The sequence below is a fragment of the Phyllostomus discolor genome, chromosome 1 (assembly GCF_004126475.2).
Source record: "Phyllostomus discolor isolate MPI-MPIP mPhyDis1 chromosome 1, mPhyDis1.pri.v3, whole genome shotgun sequence".
NCBI classification, from domain to species: domain Eukaryota; kingdom Metazoa; phylum Chordata; class Mammalia; order Chiroptera; family Phyllostomidae; genus Phyllostomus; species Phyllostomus discolor.
This window is the reverse complement of record NC_040903.2, coordinates 74947642-74971486: the sequence shown is the minus strand read 5'-3', so window position 1 is coordinate 74971486 and position 23845 is coordinate 74947642. Positions and strand designations below refer to the sequence as shown.

General features: G+C 38.8%; 2 protein-coding genes across 2 annotated transcripts in view; one reads left to right on the top strand and one right to left on the bottom strand.

Moving 5' to 3' along the window:
* Positions 1–1448: 1448 nt before the first annotated feature.
* TUBAL3 (tubulin alpha like 3) lies at positions 1449–11247 on the bottom strand. Its single transcript, XM_036025029.1, has 4 exons — positions 11146–11247; positions 7330–7573; positions 4513–4661; positions 1449–3172 (listed from the first exon to the last, which is right to left on the bottom strand). Exons 1-4 carry the CDS (start codon positions 11146–11148, stop codon positions 2228–2230), a joined length of 1341 nt encoding a protein of 446 aa, XP_035880922.1. The 5' UTR covers positions 11149–11247; the 3' UTR covers positions 1449–2227.
* Positions 11248–16595: 5348 nt separating this feature from the next.
* NET1 (neuroepithelial cell transforming 1) overlaps positions 16596–23845 on the top strand; it is a 49356-nt gene continuing 42106 nt past the window's right edge. Inside the window, exon 1 of the mRNA XM_028505945.2 lies at positions 16596–16801. Coding sequence (XP_028361746.1) covers positions 16674–16801 — 128 coding nt within the window. The 5' untranslated portion in view covers positions 16596–16673. The remainder of the gene's footprint in view (positions 16802–23845) is intronic.

The following is a 23845-nucleotide window of genomic DNA, read 5'->3' as shown; positions in this document are numbered from 1 at the left end:
TTGAGTCTTGATAAATAATCTCTAGGAAACCTAACCCTAAAACTCACAAATATGTGAAGTGTCCATAGTACTTAGGTCATCAAATAGCTTTATTTAAAGTTGAATAAGATAGATAATGTTTAAAATGTAAACATGAGAAACATAGGTTAATTGAAAAAAATAAGTGTTCCCCCAGTAATTTGGATACCAGTACAGGCTCCTTCAAATGTTGAAGGTTTTCTTCCACACTTATATAAAGAGCCAGACAGTCCACTATTAGTCTGCATTGGATTTGATAAGAGTAACAATTAGGCTCACCAAATCACTCCCTTTACTGGGAGGAAAAAAAATGTATACATTTTTTAACTGTCCTCCAAATGTTTGATCGATCACGGCAAGTCAGAGGTGAGAGTGAGAGTCATATTCATTACCCTGTTACTGTACTGGAAGTCCTGTGTGCATCTTAGGATTAACTGTCCTTGTTCCCAAGGGAACCCTGGTATGATTATTGTTTAGGTGTCAGCATAGATCGAGCTCTTGGTACAGGGCCTTGGAAGCCAAGGCCAAAGAATGCCCAAATGCTCTGAGATAGGACTGAGCAAAAACTTGCTGATAGTTGTGTGGGCTGGAAAACTGTCTCTTCACAGGTATTGACAAATATCTAAATACCATTTCCACCAAACCTGTGGCTGTTGGCCTCTTTGGTGACAATGGTTGGAGTTGAAAACAGACAAAACAGTACATCTTCAAATGGAGTTCTTTAAAGGCCACACCTCAGGGCAGGGATTTGAATGTGTAGAAACAGGTACCAGGAACATGTGAAAGATGGACCAGCAGTTCTAGGGTCCAGGTGAAACATGTAAGAAGGTGGCAGCATTGCAGTTTGGTAAATCTTATGATAATACACACAACTTTACACCTTCAGCCAAGGTATAGGGCCTACCAGACCAAAACCACTGACCATGTCCAGGCCAAGAGAGAGGACAACCAGAGGACCAAGGCTGAAAGGTAAACATCTGATGAATGAGTCACCTGAAAAGTATCAACCATCAGCTCAAGAGCAACACCAGCCCAAGCAAACACCTTTGCAATACCTAGTTCACCTAATTCCAACTATTAGGCTAAATAAACATCATGGATTTTAAAAATATGGCTAGTGATTTTAACATATTTATAATTTTTTTATTTTAAATTATAACTCATTTGAAAATGAGTTACTACCAAGCGGTAATACTGTTTAATATCAAAAATTAATTCCATTAAGTGTTTATTTTATTTTTTTAAAGATTTTATTATCTGTGTTTAGAGAGAGGAGAAGGTAGAGAGAAAGAAAAGGAGAAACATTGGTGTGAGAGAGAAACATCAATTGGCTGCCTCTCACATGCCCCCAACAGGGGACCTGGCCCACAACCCAGGCATGTGCCCTGACCAGGAATAGAATCAGCAACCTTTTAGTTTGCAGGCCAGCATTCAATCCACCGAGTCACACCAACAAGGGCCATTAAAGTGTCTTTTTAAAATTTCAAATCCTCAGATCACCCTGCCTCCAATCCCCAGGGTTTCTCATTTAGCAAGTGCATAGTGAAGCTTAAGAATCTACATTTTTTTTTCGAAACTTCTGAAATGGTTCTGATATAGGGTTCTGTGGGCCACAATTTGAGAACACCTCATCAAGGAAGGAAAGCTGAAAGAGATCACTTTCACCTACAGGACCTATAAGACACACAGATTCAAATTTGTGAAAGACCCAAGAATATCTTTGTTTGTTTGTTTGTATAAAAAGCAAACTGAGACCTTAAGCCCCACATTTGGAAGCAAAAAAAATCATACTGAAAATGCTCATTATTTAATCAATGTACAAAGTATAGATGTGGAGGAAATAACATTAATAATCAAAATTGTGCTGTGTCCCACGTCAGAAATAGTACAGGGTTTGATAGTGTCATGGTTGAAAAAGCAAAGAATATAGCCAGGTTTCTATTCAAAGAACAAAAAAAAGTCATACATAACTCAGAAAGGACTCCAAAGCTTAGAAGATTCACAGGTAGCAGTGCTGAATTGTACTGACAAGAAAAGATGTGCTCATTGTTAATATCAGCTGATTTAATTTAGATTTAGTGTGGAACTTATATTCTTGCTTGATTTGATTTCATTCTTCTTCTAATCAAGGGAATTCTACCCATTAACTGTACAATGTCTTAAAAAGTGAACATGGCACTTAACATTCATTTCCACCATCACATATGCATTAGGAACTTTGTGCCACCTCCTCATAATCCTTCTCTAGAGCAGCCAGATCTTCCCTGGCCTCTAAAAACTCATCTTCTTCCATGCCTTCTTTGATGTACCAATGTAGAAATGCCCTCTTGGCATACATAAGGTCAAACTTGTGATCCAGGCGGGCCCAGGCCTCTACAACTGCTGTGGTGTTGCTCAGCATGCAGACAGCCTGCTGGACCTTGGCCATTTCGCCCCCTGGCATCACTGTGGGTGGTTGACTGTTGATGCCCACCTTGAAACCTGTTGGACACCAATCTACAAACTGAATGGAGTTTCTTGACTTCATGGCTGCAATTGCGGCATTCACATCCTTGGGAACCACATCCCCCCTATAGAGTAGACAGCAGGCCATGTACTTCCCCAGTCGAGGATCACACTTGACCAGCTGGTTGGAGAACTCAAAGCAAGCAGTGGTGATATCTGACACAGAGAAGTCCTTGTGGTAGGCACTGTCAGCAGAAATGATGGGGGCAAAGGCTGTCATGGGGAAATGTATTCTTGGATAAGGTACTAGATTGGTCTGGAATTCATTTAAGTCCACATTCAAGGACCCTTCAAACCGGAGGGAAGCAGTAATGGAAGATACTGCTTGACTTATTAACCTATTAATGATGGTATAAGAGGGGCGTTCAACACCAAGTTTATGATGGCATATGTCATAGAGGGCCTCATTGTCCACCATGAAGGTACAGTCTGAGTGCTCTAATGTGAAATGGGTGGTGAGGATGGAGTTATAAGGTTCTACTATAGCAGTGGAGATCCTGGGGGCTGGATAGACAGAGAACTCCAATTTAGTCTTCCTGCCATATTGTACCGACAGCTGTTCCATTAAGAGTGATGTAAATCCTGATCCAGTGCCTCCGCCCAAGCTTCGGAAAATCAAAAATCCCTGCAGTCCACTGCACTGCTCTGCCTGGGAAAGTAAACAAGATATCAAAACTCAGTCAAATAAACCAAGAAGCAGTGGTTCCCAAAACAAGCCAAAACTTTCGTGAAGGACTGATTTACCATTATCAACTGCACAACAAACATATTCATTTTGAAACATACTTGAGTCATTACTTCTGAGGTGGCAATACAGATTTACTGTAAGTAAAGTATAAATATCCAACTGTCTTTTGCTGCCCTCCATAATTGTGATCTAAAGCAAGGTCTCTATCAATAACAAAGAAAATGACTAGCAAAACATTGAAGCAACATAGTTTCCCCCCATAGTAAACAAAGGGCCTATGTTTGTATGACCAGCCGGTCTACTGTGCTGGTGTAAAGGCATTGTATTACCTAGTGATTATGGCAAATACCAAAACATGTCCTCAACAAAGTGTTTTCCAGACACACGTCCTTAAAGAATTAACTGTCAGTAAACAGAGTAACTAATCTTCAGGTAAGATGTGCGTCTTGTTAACTTTACAAATGGTGGTTACTATTGAAAAATTACAAGTTTTAGGGTGCTTTGGAACTCTCTGATAACAAGACAAACTGTGAGTTAGCAGAAGCCAAGGGTAGATGGGGACTAGTGATTAAAGAAAAGGAAATCCTGGTGTCTGCAAACATGGAGGGACCTTGTGGGCATTATGCTAAATGAGGTAACTCAGACAGAGAAAGACAAATATTGTATCATCTCACTCATATATGGAATCCAAATAAGCCAAACATATAGAAATGAAGAGTAGAATAGTGGTTGCTGAGCACCAGAGTGGGTGAGGGAGAGGAATGGGGAGATTTTGGTTGAAGTATACAAACTTTTAGAAGATAAAACCAAGATCCAGGCCTCCAATGTCCAGCATGGTGACCATAGTTAACAATATTGTATTGTTTACTTGCAAGTTGCAAGGAGAGTAGATCTTAAATGTCTTCACTACAAAATTTTTAAAAAGGTAATTATGTGAGGGGATAGAAGTATTAACTAATCCTCTTGTGGTATACCTTAAATTTACATGTTGTATGTTAATTACATCTCAATAAAGCAGGGGGGAAATAATATATTTCCTTAATAAATCTTTTTTGAAAAAATAGAAAATGGGGCTATACAGAAGGTGTGAAGCCTGACTTTTCCTACATAACACAGTGTGAACAAAGCCCACATCAGGACACTTCCCAGCTCTGAGCACAGCAGAAGGCTCTGAGGAGAGAGGTTAGGTGGTGATTATGTTGGTGGTAGAACTGCTGGTGATGCTTAGGAGGTGTCCCGCAGAATCCCAGGCACTTGGGCACATTTTCCCTAACCCAGCTGAGAAAAAGAGAGCCACTTGCCAGTTTTCGGATTCTCTCTAGCACAAGGTCGATGATCTCTGACCCCAGAGAGTAGTGACCTCGGGCGTAGTTATTTGCAGCATCCTCCTTCCCATTAATGAGATGCTCTGGGTGGAAGAGTGAGCGGTACTTGCCTGTTCGAATCCCATCTGCAGAGGGAAAAGCAGGTCAGCCACTCTACTCCATCAACTGCTAGCCCTCTGCTAATTCTCACACAGCCCTGGACCAGGGCTCCCCACTTCTCCTCCTCCTCTCCTCCCCCAATGTTGTGGTAAAGCAATGGGTTTAAACTGCTGACTTGGCCTTCCTTAGTCTAGGAAAAGGTATAACTAGTATGCTACAAATTGAAAGTATGCTTTTCCATCATATACCCTCTATTCATTTCTTAGAGCTGCCCTAACAAATAACAACAAACCAGGTGGCTTAAAACAAGAGAAATTTATTTAGGAGGCCAGCCACCTAAAAGCAAGATGTAGTCAGTGTCGATTTGTTCCCAAGGCTCTGAGGGAGAATCTGCTTTGTGCCTGTCTCCAAGGTCTGAGGACTGCAACAGTTCCTGGGGTTCCTTGGCTGGCAGCTGCATCATGCCAGTCTCTGCCTCCATCATGCATGCTCTCTCCCCTGGGTGTTCACTCTTCTTATAAGGATATAGATCACTGGACTTAGGGCACGCTAATCCAGTATGACATCATCTTATTTCTAAACAAAGTCATATTCTGGGGTTCTAAGTGGGCATAGACTTTTAGGAGACACTCTTCAACCCACCACACATCCTGTGGCACTTTGGCATTTTAAGACAAGTATTTCTTAATCCACAAAGAGCCAACAGTGTGCTGGAAAAGTATGAAAGAGGATACCAATGCAAATTATTACTAGTATACTTTAAATACGCTTCAACAAAGAAGGTGTGGCATGCTCAAATGCCCACATGACTCAAATACATTTAACATAAATGCTTGTGGCAGGTAAATTGGTGGTAAGATGTTGGCAGTATCCAATACAACCAAGTACAACCCTTGCCTGGTTTCATGGCCTTTTAAAACCCTGGGGAGCATAAGAAAAACAACATGTCAGAGGCCCATGTCCCATTCCCCTACCTTAGAATTATCCAAATAGCAGGGCTCCTGAAGAATTATGCAGTGGTGTTTTGAGGGTTAAGCAGGCTTTTGGAATGTTGTTCTGGTTGTTATAGTGTGCTGCTGCATTGCATAGCAGTAAAGAGCATGTGTTCAAGAATTAATATCCTACATTTATATCTTGCCTTCCTCACTTAGCTATAGAGCAAGTACTTATATCTCTAGCCTCAATTATTTTACCTCACAAATAAGGGCAATTACAAGACCTACCCCACTAAGCTATTATGAGGCTTGAATGAGATCATAGGGCATGATGCATGGCCCATTAAACAAGAATCATATATAATAATGATAAATTTGGCTTCATGGCATACATTTATGCCAATTCATCTTATTATATACATCTTTGGCCTTAGCTCCAGACATCCATAGTTAGTCATGGAAACTCACTGCCTTAAAGGAAATGCACTAATTTTCTAAGAGCAAGATGGTTCTCTCAAGTCACATTGCTCTTCTGTATATAATATGACCACAAATTTTGTACACCCCCAAATGTTTAAATTTACTAAAATTGAGTTTAAATGACTTTTAACTAACATACACATACCCCCCAAAATCCTACCAAAGTTGGGTTTTTTAAAAGCTATATTTATAAACAAGACATAAGTGGGAATATAATTCTGAGTGGGCTGTTTGTTTCTCACCAGAAGATCTAAGTCTGAGTTCAATGAAAGAGTGGAATTGAAGGAATTGACAGAAGCCTGCTTCTTCATGACAATGTCCAGTTGAGATCTTAAGGGTGGTGAGTTCCATAAATTCTCTCAGTGAAAGCCACTCTCTCAGAAATCAGCAGTACCACTCTGTTCACTCAACTTCCTGAACTTCTCCATGTTGATCAATGACTTAAGTACCTGGCCCAGCATCCTCAGGGACTCCCATGGTTTTCAAACACATATTTGACTGTTCCATGGGTTCCTTAACCCTAATGCCATTCAGTTCCACTCCACTTGAGTCATCATCACTCACAACTATTAACCCTAAAATCTTAAAACTTGCAAAATTCTTTCTCTGACCATACTTCATTTCTTCCCCCACCTGAGCCCATGACCCAGACCCAACTATCTTTCCAGTCTCCTCTCCCATCACTCTCCTATTCACACTGGAAGGTCCAGCCATGCTGAACTCTTGTTAAACTTGCACGTTCCTCTATACCTCTGAATTTGCAAATGCTGTTTCCTCAGGAGGAGACCTTGGATGACTACCTCTGTAACTCACAGAAATTTCTATTATTATGAGGTTGTAGCATATGAAATTGACATTTTTTTGTAAAAAATGGTCATCTGTTGGCAATTTTATATGGCTTAACTTAATATGTTTATTAGTGTTGTATTAACTATTTTACATTTTCTCCTTCACTCAATTATGCTGCTTTCTGTTCAAAGAGAATGGCTTTATGAGAAGGCAAACCTAGAATCACAGAAGTTCAACCCTGAATAACTCAATTACCTAAGGCAAGTTCTATAACCTTCCTAAGGTGTAGTTTCCTCACCTGTAACTTGGAGATGACAATGTTTCCTAATGGAGCTGTTGAAAGATTACTTGAGCCTCCCTAGCCAACACTACATAATCTTATTTATATAGACTGGACTGTATAATCTAACAGCCCCACTCACTGATCATTGGTTTGTTTGTTTTGATTGTGGCCCTGGTAAAGTACACTAAAACATAAACCTTATCTTACCTATAACAGTTGGCTCTAGGTCAATGAAGAGTGTTCTGGGCACATGCTTCCCCGCTCTTGTCTCACAAAAGAAAGTATCAAAAGAGGCATCCTTATGCTCCATTTTAGCAACTCCCAACTGATCCTTTTTACTGTTGAGAAGAAAGCCATCCGGATGGATTCCATGTTCCAGGCAATAGAGTTCCCAGCAAGCATCCCCAATCTGGACACCAGCTTGGCCCACATGAATGGAAAGGCACTCCCTCTGAAATAAGCCAGAATGAGTTAGAACTGAGCAGGCCTCTCTAGAGCTCATGAGTCACGTCACTCAGCACTTCTTCTTACAACTGAGAGACACCAGCTACTTTATGCCAACAGGAGAAATTTATTATGAGGCAAATCGGAAGTATTCATGCAAATCAAAAACCAGGATACAGGAACAACTGAACCAAGGAAGTTGATTCCTTTAAGATGTTTTTCTCAATAACATAAATTAGTCACCTATTGTGTAACTGCTTAAGCATGAATCAAGAAAAATACATATATATATATATATATATATATATACACACACACACACACACACACACACACAAAATCAAGCTGTCTTATCCAGAAAAAAATTAGGTAGTTATCAGAAAGAATAAAACCAATATCAATGTATAGATTTGACACATATTAAAACCATAACAGTTAAATTAATGATGTTATCTTTTCATATCTTGAGAATAACAAGCGACATTTGCTATTCATATGGGCTTTGACTAAGTAAGGATGTTCTAAGCTTAAAAGTAGTGAAAAATTTACCAAGGAAATAAGCAATAGATTTCACAACGCAGATATACATAAGATAATTTTTAAATACACTGATTTTTTTTAAAAAGCCCTTGAGATATCTACTATATACATAGGCAAATGGCATCAACAAACAAATACAAAAGAAAAGAAATAACCTAAAAATGTACAATGGCATTCAAAATATTATAATTTATAAGGGTGAAAAAACAAGGACCAATCTACTCAGTCATTCACCTATTGTTGACCATTTAAAGGAATGTACATCAATATGATGGCATGGAATGCAAGCCTCAAATATTTACCAAAAAAAAAATATGACATGGAAAATGTTTATGATAAAATGTTAAGTAATAATTATATAAGTTGTATAAGTTATATAGTGTATGATGTCAAATATATTTAAAAATATAGAAAGAGTATTTTTAAAATATATAAAAATATAATTACAGTTATATCTGGATAGCGATTTTTTTTCTTATTTTAAACTTTACTGTTTTCCTTCACCACCATCAGCCTCTACTCTCCTAACCCACTTTTAAATCACTATTCACATTATTTAAAGTCAAAAAACCTTTTTATTTATTGAATAGACAATATCTACTCATCTAAGGAGAAAAAAAGAAAGAATCCTAAAAGTTGAAAGTGACAGGAACTGCTGATTTTAATATAGTTGAGTTTTGATTGCAGGTAGTCATGGGACAAGTCTAAGCAGGTGTCTTACAGGGCGATAAGGCTGTTTTTGCATCACATGGGGCCCGTCAAGCTGTCTGCCTGATAAGCTGTTAGGCAACCCTGCCTTGGTACTCTCCCAAGGTCTGAAATTCAACTACAAAAAGACTCCTGGTCAGAGGGAGGCAGGGGGCCCTGGCCGGACACACCCCTGCAATCAGACTTGGACTCTATCCTCACTCAGCCCATCATGCCTTGTACTTTGCCTCCTTGATTTACAAGTCATAACATAGCCCTTTTGCTTTATGAGAAATTCAGTCTCACTAATTGAATACTTCCCCCTTGTTTCTTCTCTGTACAACTATCAGTCTCCCCTGACAAAGGCTGTGAACTTGATTTAGAAAGCACTTCACTTAAGTACCGACCAATATTTCAAAGTCTCAGGAACATAAAAATCAAAACGACACATTCCACCATAAAGAACCTCCTCACACCCCTACATTTAAAGTCCTGTTGGACTTTAAAATGATCTCAGTACAATAGCTGCTATAATCAGATCAAAACTCATCTAAATCCCTAGGTTTAGGTAAAATTTTAAAAGTAGGGAAGGGGAACTCATTGTTTCCACAGCATGAAAACTACTTACGTGTAGATTTCTCTCACAGCATCCTTCCTCAGCTGCTGACCACCCCAGTCCACATCAGATGCACACGTGGCATTTACACACAATAATCACATACAAAAAATCACCAACATAAAAAAAAAAACAGTTGCTGCCCTGGCCAGTGTGGCTCAATTGGTTGGGGCATCGTCCCATAACCAAAAGATTGAGAGTTCAATTCCTGGTCAGGGCACATACCTAGGTGGGCAGGTTTGGTCCCCGGTCAGGGTGTGTGTGGTCCCCAGTCTGGGCACTGTTGGGAGCTACCCAATCGATGCTTCTGTCTTGCATCAATGTTTCTCTCTTTCCCTTCCTCTCTCTAAAAAGCAATAAAAAATTGTCCTCAGGTAAGGATGAAAATGTATTTTATTTTTAAAATTGCTGCTCTGTGGCCTGTTACCCAAATGGTTCAGACATAGGAGTGGCACTGTCTTTTGCAAACTCAGCAGGAACATTTGGCCCAACAAGGACCAACCTTTGCCCTTACCGTTTGAGAAGCAGCTGAGTCTGTAACATAATTGTGTCCCAGGTTACAAAATGCTATTTTCACTTTATTCTTCTCTTAGCTTTTTCCTCCTTCCCAAACTATGTTAAAATATTAACCAAACGCTCTGGCTGGTGTGGCTCAGTGGTGAATGCTGGCCTGGGAACCAAAGGGTCAGCGGTTTGATTCCCAGTCAGGGCACGTGCCTGGATTGCAGGCCAGGTCCCCAATAGGGGGATTTGAGAGACAGCCACACATTGATGTTTCTGTCCCTCTCTTTCTCCCTCCCTTTCTCTCTCTAAAAATAAATAAAGTTTAAAAAAAATTAACCAAACTATAAAATAACAAAATATTATAAAATACCCACTGAATATCAATATTGTATGTCAGAGCACATTAATATATGGTCATAAGAAATAATACAGAAGATCTCCTATACCTCTTACCCATTTTCCCCAGCGGAAATATCTTGCAAGATTATAGTAAATATCATACCCAGAATACTGAATTAATACAGTCAAGACACATTCCCATTACCATGAGGATCCCTCATGTAGGAAGACATCATTTTTAAGAGCAAAACAATTTAAACACCCTTAAAATGTTTGACAGGAGGGAAAAGATCAAAGATAAAAAAGCAGTTTGAAAGGTTACTTCCATTTCAAAATTAAAAATTCTGAGAAATTAAAATTATTGTGATTGAAACATAGAGATTAAAGGGAAAGTGGATCTTAAGAGGTGGTCCCCAAAGGACTAAACTCGAGAGAACAAAGAAGATGTTCATGCACTTTACTTGCCACACACTTATGAAATCAGTAATGGGTAACCTGGGTCTGAAGTCCCCAGAAACTCAGAAATTACAATTGAAGGTGAAGTAATTGATTTCTACAGAAAAATCAGCACGCCAGGTCTAAAAACAATGCAAAAACTAAAGGAAGCAGCAGTTCATGTTTCAGCATTTCGGTTAAAGGCAATGAACACCTGCATATTAACTATGCTTTTGCTAAAAGCAGCAAAAACAAGAGCTGAATAGAGAACAGTTTATTTAAATCTGCTTCAAACGTGGATATTAAAAGAAACAAATGGTTCTTTAAAAATTTCTTTTCTCATACCAAGAATTGATTAAGAATCGCCTGGTAAGGAAGAGGGCTAAACATGATGAGCAAAATTTGATACAGCACTGAAGCAACACTGTCAACAAGGTACAAGCACAGTAGTCACTTACCATGCTGAGCTGAAGGTGCCCCCTGGTAATGAGTGACAGAGTGTCCAGGTGAGCCTTATCACAGCCCAGGAAGTGACTCCACCTGAGGGCCTAGCTGCTGACTTCACTTAAAGCAGCACAACCTCTTTTCAGTTTTTCAGCTGCTGACTCACAAATTAGCTCTGGTGGCCTGAACACCCTGAGATAAAGCTGTGATAAACTGAGATTTGCAAAGAAATCAGACGAAAACGAGAAAAATCTCTTTTGTAATGTAATTTTTAAGTGCATTATGTTTAAGTAATGCTCTCCTTGAAAATCTAAGTCTTCAAAGAAAAAAGTTTCCTCAAGTAGTAATAATTGGAATTTCAAGTCTGGAGAAGTCTTCTGATGTGACAGTTTTATATCAACTTGGCTAGTTGATAGTGCTCAGTGATTCAATCAAACACTAATCCGGGTAATGCTGTGAAGGCATTTGGTACACGTGGTTAACACTGACAACTACTTCACCCTAAGTAAATATTGCCCTGGATAATGGGGGGGTGGGGAACAGCCTGACCTAATCAGCTGAAAGATGTTAAAAGCCAAAGAGCTTGTGTTGCAACGGATCAAGGCCGGGTAGATCCACTCTCGCCTCCAGGAGATGGAAGAAAATGCACAGAGCCATGGGGATGCTTGATGTGCCTTTATTCACGGGTGGGTGAGCCACACGGGCTAAAGGTGTGTGTCTAACTAGTGAGAAGCCCCTACTACCTGTTTAAGTGCTAGAGGGGAACAAAGACAGAAAACTGCCAAAACATTATATAACGTAACATAGCTCTATGAATTAGTTTGTCAGAGGCAGTCTCAAAGCTATAAGAACACTGGTTATCAGGCCCCTCCAAGGCTATGGGAACACTGCTCCTCTTAGTTACCCAGCACCTGGGTGAGGAAGCTGGACGGCTTCCACTTACCCTGCAGAGAAGCTTTAGCTTCAGCTCCTTTGCAAATTGCCAGTCTCACCCATCAATTTCAGACTTTACAGAACCCACAATCACATAAACCAATTATCTGAAATAAATCTCCATACATAAATAAACTATTCCATTAACTCATACACATATAAATCTCCACGTACATACATACACACACACACACACAAGTAAAGAAGCCTTAAAGGAAAAAAGTACGGCCCTGGTTGGTATGGCTCAGCTGGTTGGGCATCATCCTGCAAAATAAAGTAACAAACAAAATAGAAGCACTCACAAATAAGAAAACAGACTGACAGCTCTCAGAGGAGAGAGGAATTGGGGGCCTGAGTGAACAAGTTGAAAGTATTAACCAAAAGACAAAAAATAGTCATGTACACAAGCAACAGTATGTTGATTACCAGAGGGAAAAGGGGATAGAAGAGGTAGAACAGGGAAAAGGGGGTGTAAATGGCAACAGAAGGAGACTTGACTTTGGATGGTGAACACACAATACAATATACAAATTATGCGTTATAGAATGGTATGCCCAAAACCTATATAATTTTATTAACCATGTTACCCTAATAAATTCAATAAAAATTTTTTTAAAAGTTTTGCTTCATAAAATAAATTTATCACAAGTGGAAGTTTCCCATTGGCAGCTTAAGAAATCATACTTTCCATATCTTTAAAGCATTCTTCTAATTCTTATTTTCCTGCAAAATATTAATATGAGGGTTTGATGAAAAAACTGAAATGTCTACGATGCAGAGTGCTAAATCGGATTTTTCAAAGTGGCAAAAGAAAAAGAACATGGAGCTGGCAAGAACTGTGCATCCCCAGCATTTTTCCTCTAAAACTCAAGATACATACATTCGGTAAATACGCTGTGACCTTACTGGTTGCTGAAACCAGCACATGTATCACTTGATAAGCAGTTTTACAAAAATAGAGTTTGATTTATTTAGATAATGTAAGAGAATAAATTTTAGAATTGTTAATTTATATGTTAATTGATATTATTATACTAGTTGTTAAATATATTTAAGGTCAACATACATGATGAGTGGTATCGTTGCATATGGCCTAAGGTCTTAGAAGAAATATTTGAGGAAGTCCCCCAAGAGAATATTTGCAAATCTATGGTTACTATTCTATGATTGAAGAAATATGGAAAATATTTAGGTCTAATTAAGGTAATGAGAATATCTTCTCAGGAAGGGAAATCTAGACTCTAAAGATATGTGAAAGCTGAAATTGAATCAATTACCTCAAGCCCTGCCCTGAAGAATTTGTTAATAGAGCAGGGCAGTTTGCAAGGAGCTGGGATAAAATGGATTCAGGGAACATTTGTCAGTACTGTTCTGGCAGAGTGAGACTTTGCCTTTGTGGGCAGGGGCATTTGGACATCAGAAAGTCTACACATTAGAGAATCAAGACAGTTCACCAGGCGTTTTCATGTCTTGAATGACCAACCTTCAGCGTGGTCCACTTCCCTTTGCTCTGTTTGTATAGTCTTCAGCAATTTTCTGATTAAAATTTGTCTTCTATTTAGTCTTGCCCTAATATCTAGTACAAGGCCTTAATATAGTAGGAATTCAATAAATATTTGTGAATAATTGAACAAAATAGTGAGTTCCCAAGTGTCTGAACATTGAAAAGACACGCTCTGCAAAGAACAACAGTATTCTGATCACGAGAAAGAAATCCCTCCCCACTGAGAGTCCCTACATCAACATCCAGTATTAGCTAGTGCTTTGAAAATTGATTATTACAAGTTCCCAGAGGACTATTTCTAATTACACCAACAAAACCAGTTTCAAGAATTGTAGAACTAAGAGGTTCTAACTTCTAAAGTTCTCATCAAAGTAGTGGGTTGAAGTGTTGAAGTGAAGTTGCTGTTCTAAAAGGTCAAAGTTTGGCAATTTCACACAGTATGATCTCAGTGAGTGTGTCCTCTGAAGCTCTCTCTGAGTGGAGACCAACTCCTTAAACTGTGTGCCTCTGCTGTTTTACCAAAACTGCTACAACATCAATACTTCTTAAATTTTGAGGGAGAAGGTAGGATAAGATAGAACACAGTGGTTCTTAACTATAGGCATCTTACTCCCTAACTTCTTACCTTTTTAAACCTAAAAAAAATGTTTTCCTTGTGTTACAAATGAAATACAAGTGCCACAAAATTAAAAAAGTTATAAATACAAGAAATAAATTTTAATACCTAGTCTGACCATCTAGAGACATTTTAGTACATTGATTTCATCTCTTCCTTGTTTAATCTCTTATAATTCATAACTCTGAATATTCTAAATATGCCTCTATATCCCAAATTTTTATTTAAAAGTTATAATATACTATTCTGTTATGTGCTTCATGGTTCATTTTTATTGCCTGAAAATATTCTCTCCAGTGCATTAACCATAATTAACCATTTCCCTATTATTGTTTATTTAAATTGTCTTTATTTTCTGATACCATTAGTATCTTCATTTTGTAGGGGAAACAAAACTTTACTTCTACCCTCTTAGGGTGCCTGGTTTAGCATAAGAGTTAAAATGACAGAAGACAGACTAACAGGAGAAAGGCAGATTTTTGCATGTACATGGAAGCCCTCATAGGAAAATGAAGACTCAAAGAAGGGGCAAAATCTTAATGCTTACATACTAGGTCAAAGAAAGAGAGGCCACTGGAGAAAAGTATCCAAATATATGAGGACACCAAAGAAGAAGATCAGAATTTTTTAGTAAGGTCTGTTTATACAGAATTCACTCTCCCTTGGCTCTCCCCATCTTTGGTAAGAAGAACGTTTCACTCCTCCTGATATATGGAAGGCAGCTTTCATGTGGAAGTTTTATCTCCTACTTTCAGGAAGAAAAGGGAAGGTCAGAATGCCCTTCTTGCATCCGGTGTTCTTCAAGTGCTTGTGTTAGCACTGGTGTTTAGCTACATATTGAGAACAGAGAGCAAAAGGGACTTAGATATTGAGTTTAATAAAATGTGAAGCATAAGCCTGTTTGCTTGTTCAGCCAGGAAGTTGCAGCTTCTCACTCAAGGGTATTAAAGTATTTCTTTGCCAAGAGGATTAATATTCCTCCCTTCTCCACCTCCAGTACCAGATTGTCAGGTAGGAGCATGGCAAGATAGACATACACTCAACAGAAGTCAAAATGGTGCAGGAGGAGGTGCTGGACCATAGAGGCCTGCTGGTCTAGCCTGGAGAAAGAGGAAATTAGTTGAGAGGTGGACCCATCTAAAATCCACAAAACTTTAGGAAGTTGATTGGTGCCTTTCAAAAGGCACCAGGTCTGTCCCACACTCAAGCTAATATACTCCTGGGGGGACAAAAAAGCACTCGCTCCCTCTGTCTCTTTCTCACCTGGATAACCCACACTCACCCCATGCATTCCTAAGTCCTTTCTTCCTGGCCCTGTTGTCCTACCTGCCACATGACTCATAGCCATGCAATGTCACATGCAGGCTCCAGGAAGGAGCGTGAAGTGTACTACAGCTGGAAACACCTACTAAGCTGGCTTGATGCTGAACTGGGCTGTACTTCAATATGTAGCAGAAACTGTGAACACTGGCTTTTGTCTTGGCCTTGCTGAGAACATGGTTGGACTTTTTCCATAGCAGGACAAAGGAACATAGGACATTGGAAACCCAGGGGGCAGCTTATATCTCCACATGAATAAACCATGCCACACCACAGTCTCCCGTGCATCGGTCTCTGAAGTGTTTTTCTTGTGATATTGTGGAAAAACCTAATTCCCACAGGCAACACCTGTAGCTCAAAATAGTTATAATGACAAAGCAGCATATTTTGGATAGTGTATTCTGCCACCCCTCAATGTACATGTAGTTTTAGTACCTTGGATAGATTCCCATAAATAGAATCATAGTATCAACGGGGAGGTTAATTTAAAGCCTTGGACACATGAAATGCAATATATTTAAAATCAAAGAAGGTGCTCTTTAACAGCAGTCTTTTTTATTTGAGGTCCTTTGCTACCTTCGTCATTCTGTTGTTGAAGGGAAGAAATTGTCTTGGCCCCATCGGCAGACAGGAGGGCTCATAATTAGATTTTAATGATTTCCTAGAGCAGCTCTAGGTGTACATTTCCCTTAACTTTGGTAATGGGGAGTTTATTTCACATGAATAATTTAGCGTATGTGACCAAAACACAAACCTCATCTCAGGTCATTACTTTCAACCTCTCTTGTGCGGTGAAAGTCCTAATACTGAAATAGGTATCGGGTCTTGGAGATTCAGGAATGCAGTCAGAATAAAACCCGAGGCCACCCAGCCAATCTGCTGGTTTGTCCCATCCCAAATCTTTCCTGCTTCCGATTCGGAGCCGGACGGTGCGGAGCGGTAGAAGTGACAGGAGGGGAGAAGGGAGGGACTCACGTTTCCTAGCAACCTTACGCTGTCCCCTGATAGGCTGGTCTCAGCGCGGCCACCATTTTCAAACGCCAGAAGGTAGCTTCGACGGCGGTGGCGCTTATCTGACAAACTTGTCTCCGGACCGAAGTTGTTGGGCGCAGTGCCCATCCCGGCGGGCTTCCCGGGCAACCGGCCACCGCCCCACCCCCATCTGCGCCATGGAGCCGGAGCTGGCGGCCCAGAAACAGCCCCAGACGCGGAGACGAAGCCGCCAGGCTGCCGAGGTCTGCGCGGGTGGCGCCGCCGACCCTTTGCCCGACACCCCCAGGCCGGAGCCAGACGGCCGGTGAGCGCGGGGGACCGGCAGCGATTGGGGACCGGGGAGGCTGGTCCGAGGCCTGGTGGGGGTTAGGGGAACAAGAGGAGGGTTAGTCCTCCTCGTCCTTCTCCGGAGGCGGCTGTGGGGCTTGGCCGCGGATTTTGGTTCTTCACTCCAGCAGGGTACGGGCGGGAATGGGGGCGGTCCGAAAATGCAAAATAGTAGGGTGAAACTGCCCCGGAGCCTGCGGAGTGGGTAGGGAGGGATTGTTACTCGAGTGTGGCGACTTCTAACGAAACCCAGCATTTAGCATTGCCAGAGCCAGACTTCCTGGATGTGAATCCTGGTTCTGTCACTGCCCTTGACTAAGTTAGTTAATGCACTACCTCAGTTTCTTCATAAAGTGGGAATAGTCATTATACCTGCCTTGTAAAGTGGCTATGGGAATTCTGAGTTAAAGCATGTAACTCATATTGTATAGGCATCTCAAATGCTTAGAATAGTGTCTGGTCGAGCATTGAACATAATTTTTTGCTGCTATTAAAAAAATTGGCATCCATTTTAGTGCTGAAAGAGAGCTTTAAAAATTAGTACAACTTCTTTTCTACATTAGGCTTGTTGAAATTCAATGAAATTTCACAGCTAGATAGTGGGGAGATTTTGTCCTGTATATCTGCTAATGTAATGTTTCGTTTGCCATGCTTCCTCCACTGAATGTCTTTAAAAGAGTTGTATTAGTAATCTTAATCAGTGAAACAATTACCCTCTCACACACAAACATGTTTAAGGAGCTCTTCTTTGCAAATGCTATAAATACTGGATATAAATAACACTTTAATCTATTTTTGCCCTGTGGGGCCTTAAGAGAATTCTTTGAACATTGTATGTCACCTGTATGGCAGGAATATAAATTCATATTGGTCCTTTTAAGGATTTTATACTGTTTTCCTTTTAAGAGATTTGCAGTAATGCTATCCCTTAGTAGAAAGATAATATTGTGACCTGTGAACTACCAGTAGTGATGGAACTTACTCTTTGAATTTGTTTTTCCAGTAAAATTGATGAATTTGTAGAATGGATATCCAGGGTTAAAGGTAGTCTGAAGCCAGGCTAGGTGTTGTATAATCTCAGATCTAGGGATTATTGTTCTCTTTAAGGGAATTTAACTTTTGGGGTGGACTTTTTCAAAACATTTTAAATGATTTAGGGCATAGAAACATAAATAATTGAGCCAGTTCTTGATAACACAGGACTATTATTATTACTGTTTATAGTAATAGTTAAAAGGATGCCCACATTAGCTTTAAAACTATTTGCTTCTACATCAAATGACTTTACTTTTTAACAGTTTTTTAACAGTTATTTAGATGAAATTTGGATGTCATAACATTCACTCATTGTAAATGTGCAATTTAGTGATTGATTTAGTAACTCTATACTGTTGTGCAGCCATCACCACAGTCCAATGTTAGAACATTTCATCTCCCCAAAGATTACCACAAGTCTGTTTGCAGTCAGTCCGCACTCCCACCCCCAGGCCTAGGCAGCCATGGATATGCTTTCCATCTCTGTAAATCTCTATTTCTGGCCATCACACATAAACAGAATCATGCCATATGTAATCTCTTGCATCAGCGTGATTTTACAGTTCATACTATGGCATGCATAAATATTTCATTCCCTTTTATTGCAAAATAGTATTCTATCACATAAATGAATATTTTACATTTTGTTACTCTTTGTTGGAGATTTGAATTGTTTCCAGTTTGGGCTATTATGAATTTTGCTGCTATGAGCAATTACATACAAGTCTTCCTGTAGACACATATTTTCATTTCTGTTGGGTAGATCCCTATGAGTAGAATTGCTGGGTCATATGGTAAGCTTATGTTTAACTTTTTAAGGAATTGCCGAACTGTTTTTCAAAGGCTACTATGTTTTTAATGACTTCTAGATATTTTCTCTTCCCTCACTGTTACTTGCTGCTGTCATTATCCCTGTACCCTCACTCCTGAATTTGATGTTGGAGGCAAAGCAACCTGACAAGTATGTTAGAATTGCATAACACAAAGCTGGTGTCTAGATGTTCCACTGTGTTCTAAAGTAGAGATTTTTTCTAAGATGTATCTGTTATTTGGGACTCTCAAATACAGGTGAGAAGCCCCATATGATAGAGCTTCCCTGGAGTCTTTATGAAGTGGGAGAAGAGACAGTTCCTTAACATCAAAGATGCTGAAGAGTCAAAAGAGTAGGGGATGTCTACTGCACTAAATATTTGACTCAAATAAATGAATTATTTCTGTAATAATTGTCTTCTATTTTTTTGTCTAATTTGTGAAGAAATTGAGAACCTGAATAGTTCAGCACCCCCCAAAATCAAACCATGTTAACTATAGAGCATAGTTTACATTATTCTTGTATATTAAGGATATCCTTAGAATTTACAGATTAACATTTTTAATTTTAGCTATTTTTGAGTTATGTATAATCAAGTTTGAGTTTGTAATTAGGCTGAGGCATTTATTTGAGCTGTACTTGCTAGTGTATAGGAGCAACTTTCTTAGCTGAGCAGCTACATTTCTTGTTTTCACATAGAAAGTAATTTTCCTTAACAGATCTAGAGGCATCCCAAATAATCTTCAGTTACATTCGTCATATTTTGGAGGACCTTATGCTTCAAGTCTTTATTCTTGCTAGTGTCAGAGTTACTTCACTTATATTGTCTGCTGTACTTGATGAAAATGTTCATTGAGCTACCTTTCTGCCATTTATAATTCCAACTCAGCTCTTAATTGTCTGCCTAATTAAAGAGGGCAGTGACACAAATCATCATCTCTGAAAATATTTTTATTATTTTTTATTAACTTTATTGGAATGACATTGGTTAATGGGATCATACAGGTTTCAGGTGTACATTTCTGTAATACGTGATCTGTATATTGCTTTGTGTTCCCACCACCCAAAGTCGGGTCATCTTCTGTCACCATATATTTGGCCCCCTTCACCCTTTGCTATCCCCAACGTGCTTTCCTCCCATAACCACTATTCTGTTGTCTGTGTCTATAAATTTCAGTTTAATATTCCACATATGAGTGAAATCATGGTTCTTAACTTCTTCAGACTGACTTATTTTGCTTAGCATCCATATTGTCGCAAATCTTATGCCTGAATAATATTCCATAGTATGTATATGTACCACATTTAGCAAAAGACACTTTGGTTGTCCCACTGTGAATAATGCTGCAGTGAACATAACAGGTGTATCTTTCTGAATAAATGTTGTGAAGTTTTTCAGGTAGATACCCAGAAGAGGGATTACTGGGTTATATGGTAACTTTATTCTTAATTTTTTGAGGAACTGCTCCTTTTTCTCCATACCCTCTCTAATGTTTGTTATTACCTGTCTTGTTCATAATAGCCATTCTAACAGGTATGAGGTGGTATCTCATTGAAATGTTTATTTGCATTTCCCTGCTAGCCAGTGAAGTTGGATATCTTTTCATATATCGGTTGGCCATTTGTATGTCGTCTTGGAAGCGGTATTTTTTCAGGTCTCCTGCCCACTTTCAAATTGGATTGTTTGGTGTTGAGTTATATGAGTTCTTTATATATTTTGTATGTTAAGCCTTTGTCAGAGCTAATTGTTTGAAAATGTCATCTCCCATTCAGTTGGTTGCCTTTTTGTTTTATTGTTGGTTTCTTTTGCTGTGCAGAAGCTTTTTAGATTGATATAGTCTCATTCATTTATTTTTTGCCTTTACTTCCCCTGCCTTTGGGGTCAAATTCATAAAATGTTCTGTACAACCACGGTCCATAAGTTTAGTGCCTATGTTTTCATCTATGTAATTTATTGTTTCAGATCTTATATGTAAGTCTTTAATCCATTTTGAATTAATTCTTGTACCTTGGAGCAAACTGTAATCTAGTTTTATTCTTTTTCATGTGGCCTTCCATTTTCCCAGTACCATTTATTGAAGACGCTTTCTTTTGTCTATTGTGTGTTTTTGGCTCCTTTGTCAGAAATTATTTGACCATATACATGTGGTTTTATTTCTGGGCTCTCAATTCTATTCCATTGGCCTGTGTGTCTGTTTTTCTGCCAGTACCATGCTGTTTGTTTCTTCTTTAAATCCTTACCTGAAGATATGGTTATTAATTTTAGAGAGGGGGGGAACATTGATGTGAGAAACATCAATCAGTTCCTTCCTGCATACACCCTGACCAGAGAGGAGATCAAAACCACAACTTTTGGTGCATAAGACAGTGCTCCGACACACTGAGCCACCTGGCCAGGGTAACACCATGCTGTTTTGATTATCATAGCTCTGTAGTATAATTTGAAGGCAGGGAGTTTGATGGTGTTCCTGAATGAGAGAGGGAAACAGGCAGGCAGGCAGGCAGGCAGACATCCATCTATGTCAGCACTGTGGCCAGCACTGGCCAGATTTCCAGTATCGATAGTTCTTGTTCTTTTTACTCAGGGTTGCTTTAGCTATTCAGGATCTTTCGTGGTTCTGTACAAATCTGGTTAGTTTTGTTTTAGTTATTAAAAAATGACATTGGGGTTTTGATGGGAATTGCATTAAATCTGTATATTGCTTTTGATAATATGGCCATTTTAACTGTGTTGATTCTTCCAGTCTATGGACATGGAATATCATTCCATTTCATTGTAGTTTTTTTTATCTCTTTTAGTAATACTTTGTAGTGTTTGGTACATAAGTCCTTCATATCCTTTGTTAAGTTTATTCCTAGGTATGTTATTCTTTCTGTTGCAATTAGAAAAGGTATTGTTTTTTTCTTTTCTTTTTCTGAAGTTTCATTGGTAGTATATAGCAGCCAAGTGTGCTGTGGCACACTGATGTCCCACAAAAGGCAACACTGGCGTGCTGCAAGAATTTTTAAAACGTGAATGCCTGACTAATTAATCAGGGCAGTGACTTCTTTGTTATATTCTCAAATAAAGTGACAGCAGCCAACACAATAGCCATCAGTGTGAATGAATCATAATTATGCCTAATTTTTTGTCAAATAGCAAAAAAAAAACTTGGGGGGTAGGCCTCAGTATTTTAGTTTATGTGTGCCATGAAATGAAGAAGTTTGAAAATCACTGGTATATAGGATAACAGTGGGTTTTATTTAGAGGAAAAGCTGTCAGTTTTTCACCATTGACTATAATATTACCTAAGGATTTATTATATGTGGCCTTGGTTAGGTTGAAGTATTTTCCTTCTATGCTCATTTTATTGAGTATTTTAATCATAAATGGATGTTGTATCTTATCAAATGCTTTTCCTGCACCTATTGATAAGATCATGTGATTTTTATTCTTTGTTTTGTTAATGTGGTGTATTACACTGAATAACTTGTGTATGTTGAACCATCTATATGCCTGACCCCGGGAATGAACCCTTCTGAATCATGATGTGTTATATTTTTAATGTACTGTTGTAGATGATTTGCTAGTATTTTATTTAGGATTTTGCATCTGTATTCATCAGAGATATTGGCATACCGTTTTCTTTTTTTGTGTTATCCTTGGCCTCATAACGTGTGTTAGGAAGTATTGCCTCTTCAATTACTTGGAAGAGTTTGAGAAGGATAGGTATCAAATCATCTTCAAATGTTGGTAGAATTCACTAGTGAAGCCATCTGGTCCTGGACTTTTATTTTTGGGGAGGTTTCTGATGGTTGTTTCCATTTTTTCACTGTTGATTGGTCTATTTAAGTTTTCCAATTCTTCATGATTCGTTGTAGGAAATTATGTATTTCTAGGGATTTATCCATTTCTTCTAGGTTATTGAATTTGGTGGCATATAGTCTCTCATAGTATTTTAGTATGATCCTTCATATATTCATAATGTCTGTGATAACTTCTCTTTCAAAGAACCAGCTCTTTGTTGTATTAGTTTTTTTGTGTAGTGTTTTTGTTCTCTGTTTCATTCAGTTCTGTTCTGATTTTTATTATTTCCTTTCTTCTGTTGACTTTAGGTTGTTTTTATTCTTCTTTTGTCTAAGATGTAATGTTAGGTTGGTTACTTGGGATTTCCCCTGTTTCTTGAGATAGACCTAATGATTTAAATTTATCTCCCTTTACTGCTTTTGCTACATCCCAGAAGTTCTGATATGTCATATTGTCATTCTCGTTTATCTTTTGGTTTCACCTTTGACCTAGTCTTTTTTAGTACTATGTTGTTTGATCTCCATGTATGTGTGGGCTTCTTCCTTTTTGCAGCTGATTTCTAATTTCAAAACATTGTGGTCAGAGAATATGCTTGGTATGATTTCATCTTCGCAAATTTGTTGAGTCTGATTTTGTGACCCACCATATGGTCTATCCTTGAGAATATTCCAAGTGCACTGGAGACTAATGTATAATCTGATGTTCTGGGATAAAAGGGCCTGTAAATGTGAATTTTGTCCATTTTGTCTAGTGTGTCATTTAAGGCCGATATTTCTTTACTGATTTTCTGTTTGGATGATCTATATAGAGCTCTAAATGGAGTATTAAGGTCCCCAGCTGTGATTGTGTTTTTGCCTGTTTCTCACTTTACTTCCGTTACTAATTGCTTTATATATTTTGGTGCTCCCTGATTGGGTGCATATATATTAAGTGTCATATCTTCTTGATGTAATGTCCCCATGATCATTATAAAATGTCCATCTTTGTCTCTAATTGCTTTTGTTATCTTAAAATCTCTTTTGTCAGATGTAAGTATGCCTACACCTGCTTTTCTGTGGTGGTTATTTGCTTGGAGAATCATTTTCCACTCTAACTTTGTCTTTGCAGCTTAGATGTGTTTCCTGAAGGCAGCATATGATTGGGTTCTGTTTTTTTTTTTGTTTTTTGTTTTTTTTTTATCTAGACTGCTTGCTATTCTGTGCCTCTTTATTGGTGAGTTAAGTCCATTAACATTTAGGGTAATTATTGATGTATGAAGATTTCCTGTGGCCATTTTGTCTTTTTGTTTTCTGCTAGCTCTGTGCCTCCATTGCCTCTTTCCCTTTGTGTTTCTGTTGGTTTTGTTTTCTTTTTTTTAAGCTATGTGTCTCATGTTGGGTTTTTTATTT

What these genes read in the sequence shown, in the direction of transcription:
- TUBAL3 (XM_036025029.1), bottom strand. An exon ending in CCTAGAGCCAACTGTTATAG is followed by an intron (nt 4,662 to 7,329) that starts GTAAGATAAGGT and finishes TTCCCTCTGCAG; the next exon opens with ATGGGATTCGAACAGGCAAG. An exon ending in TAGAGAGAATCCGAAAACTG is followed by an intron (nt 3,173 to 4,512) that starts GCAAGTGGCTCT and finishes TTACTTTCCCAG; the next exon opens with GCAGAGCAGTGCAGTGGACT.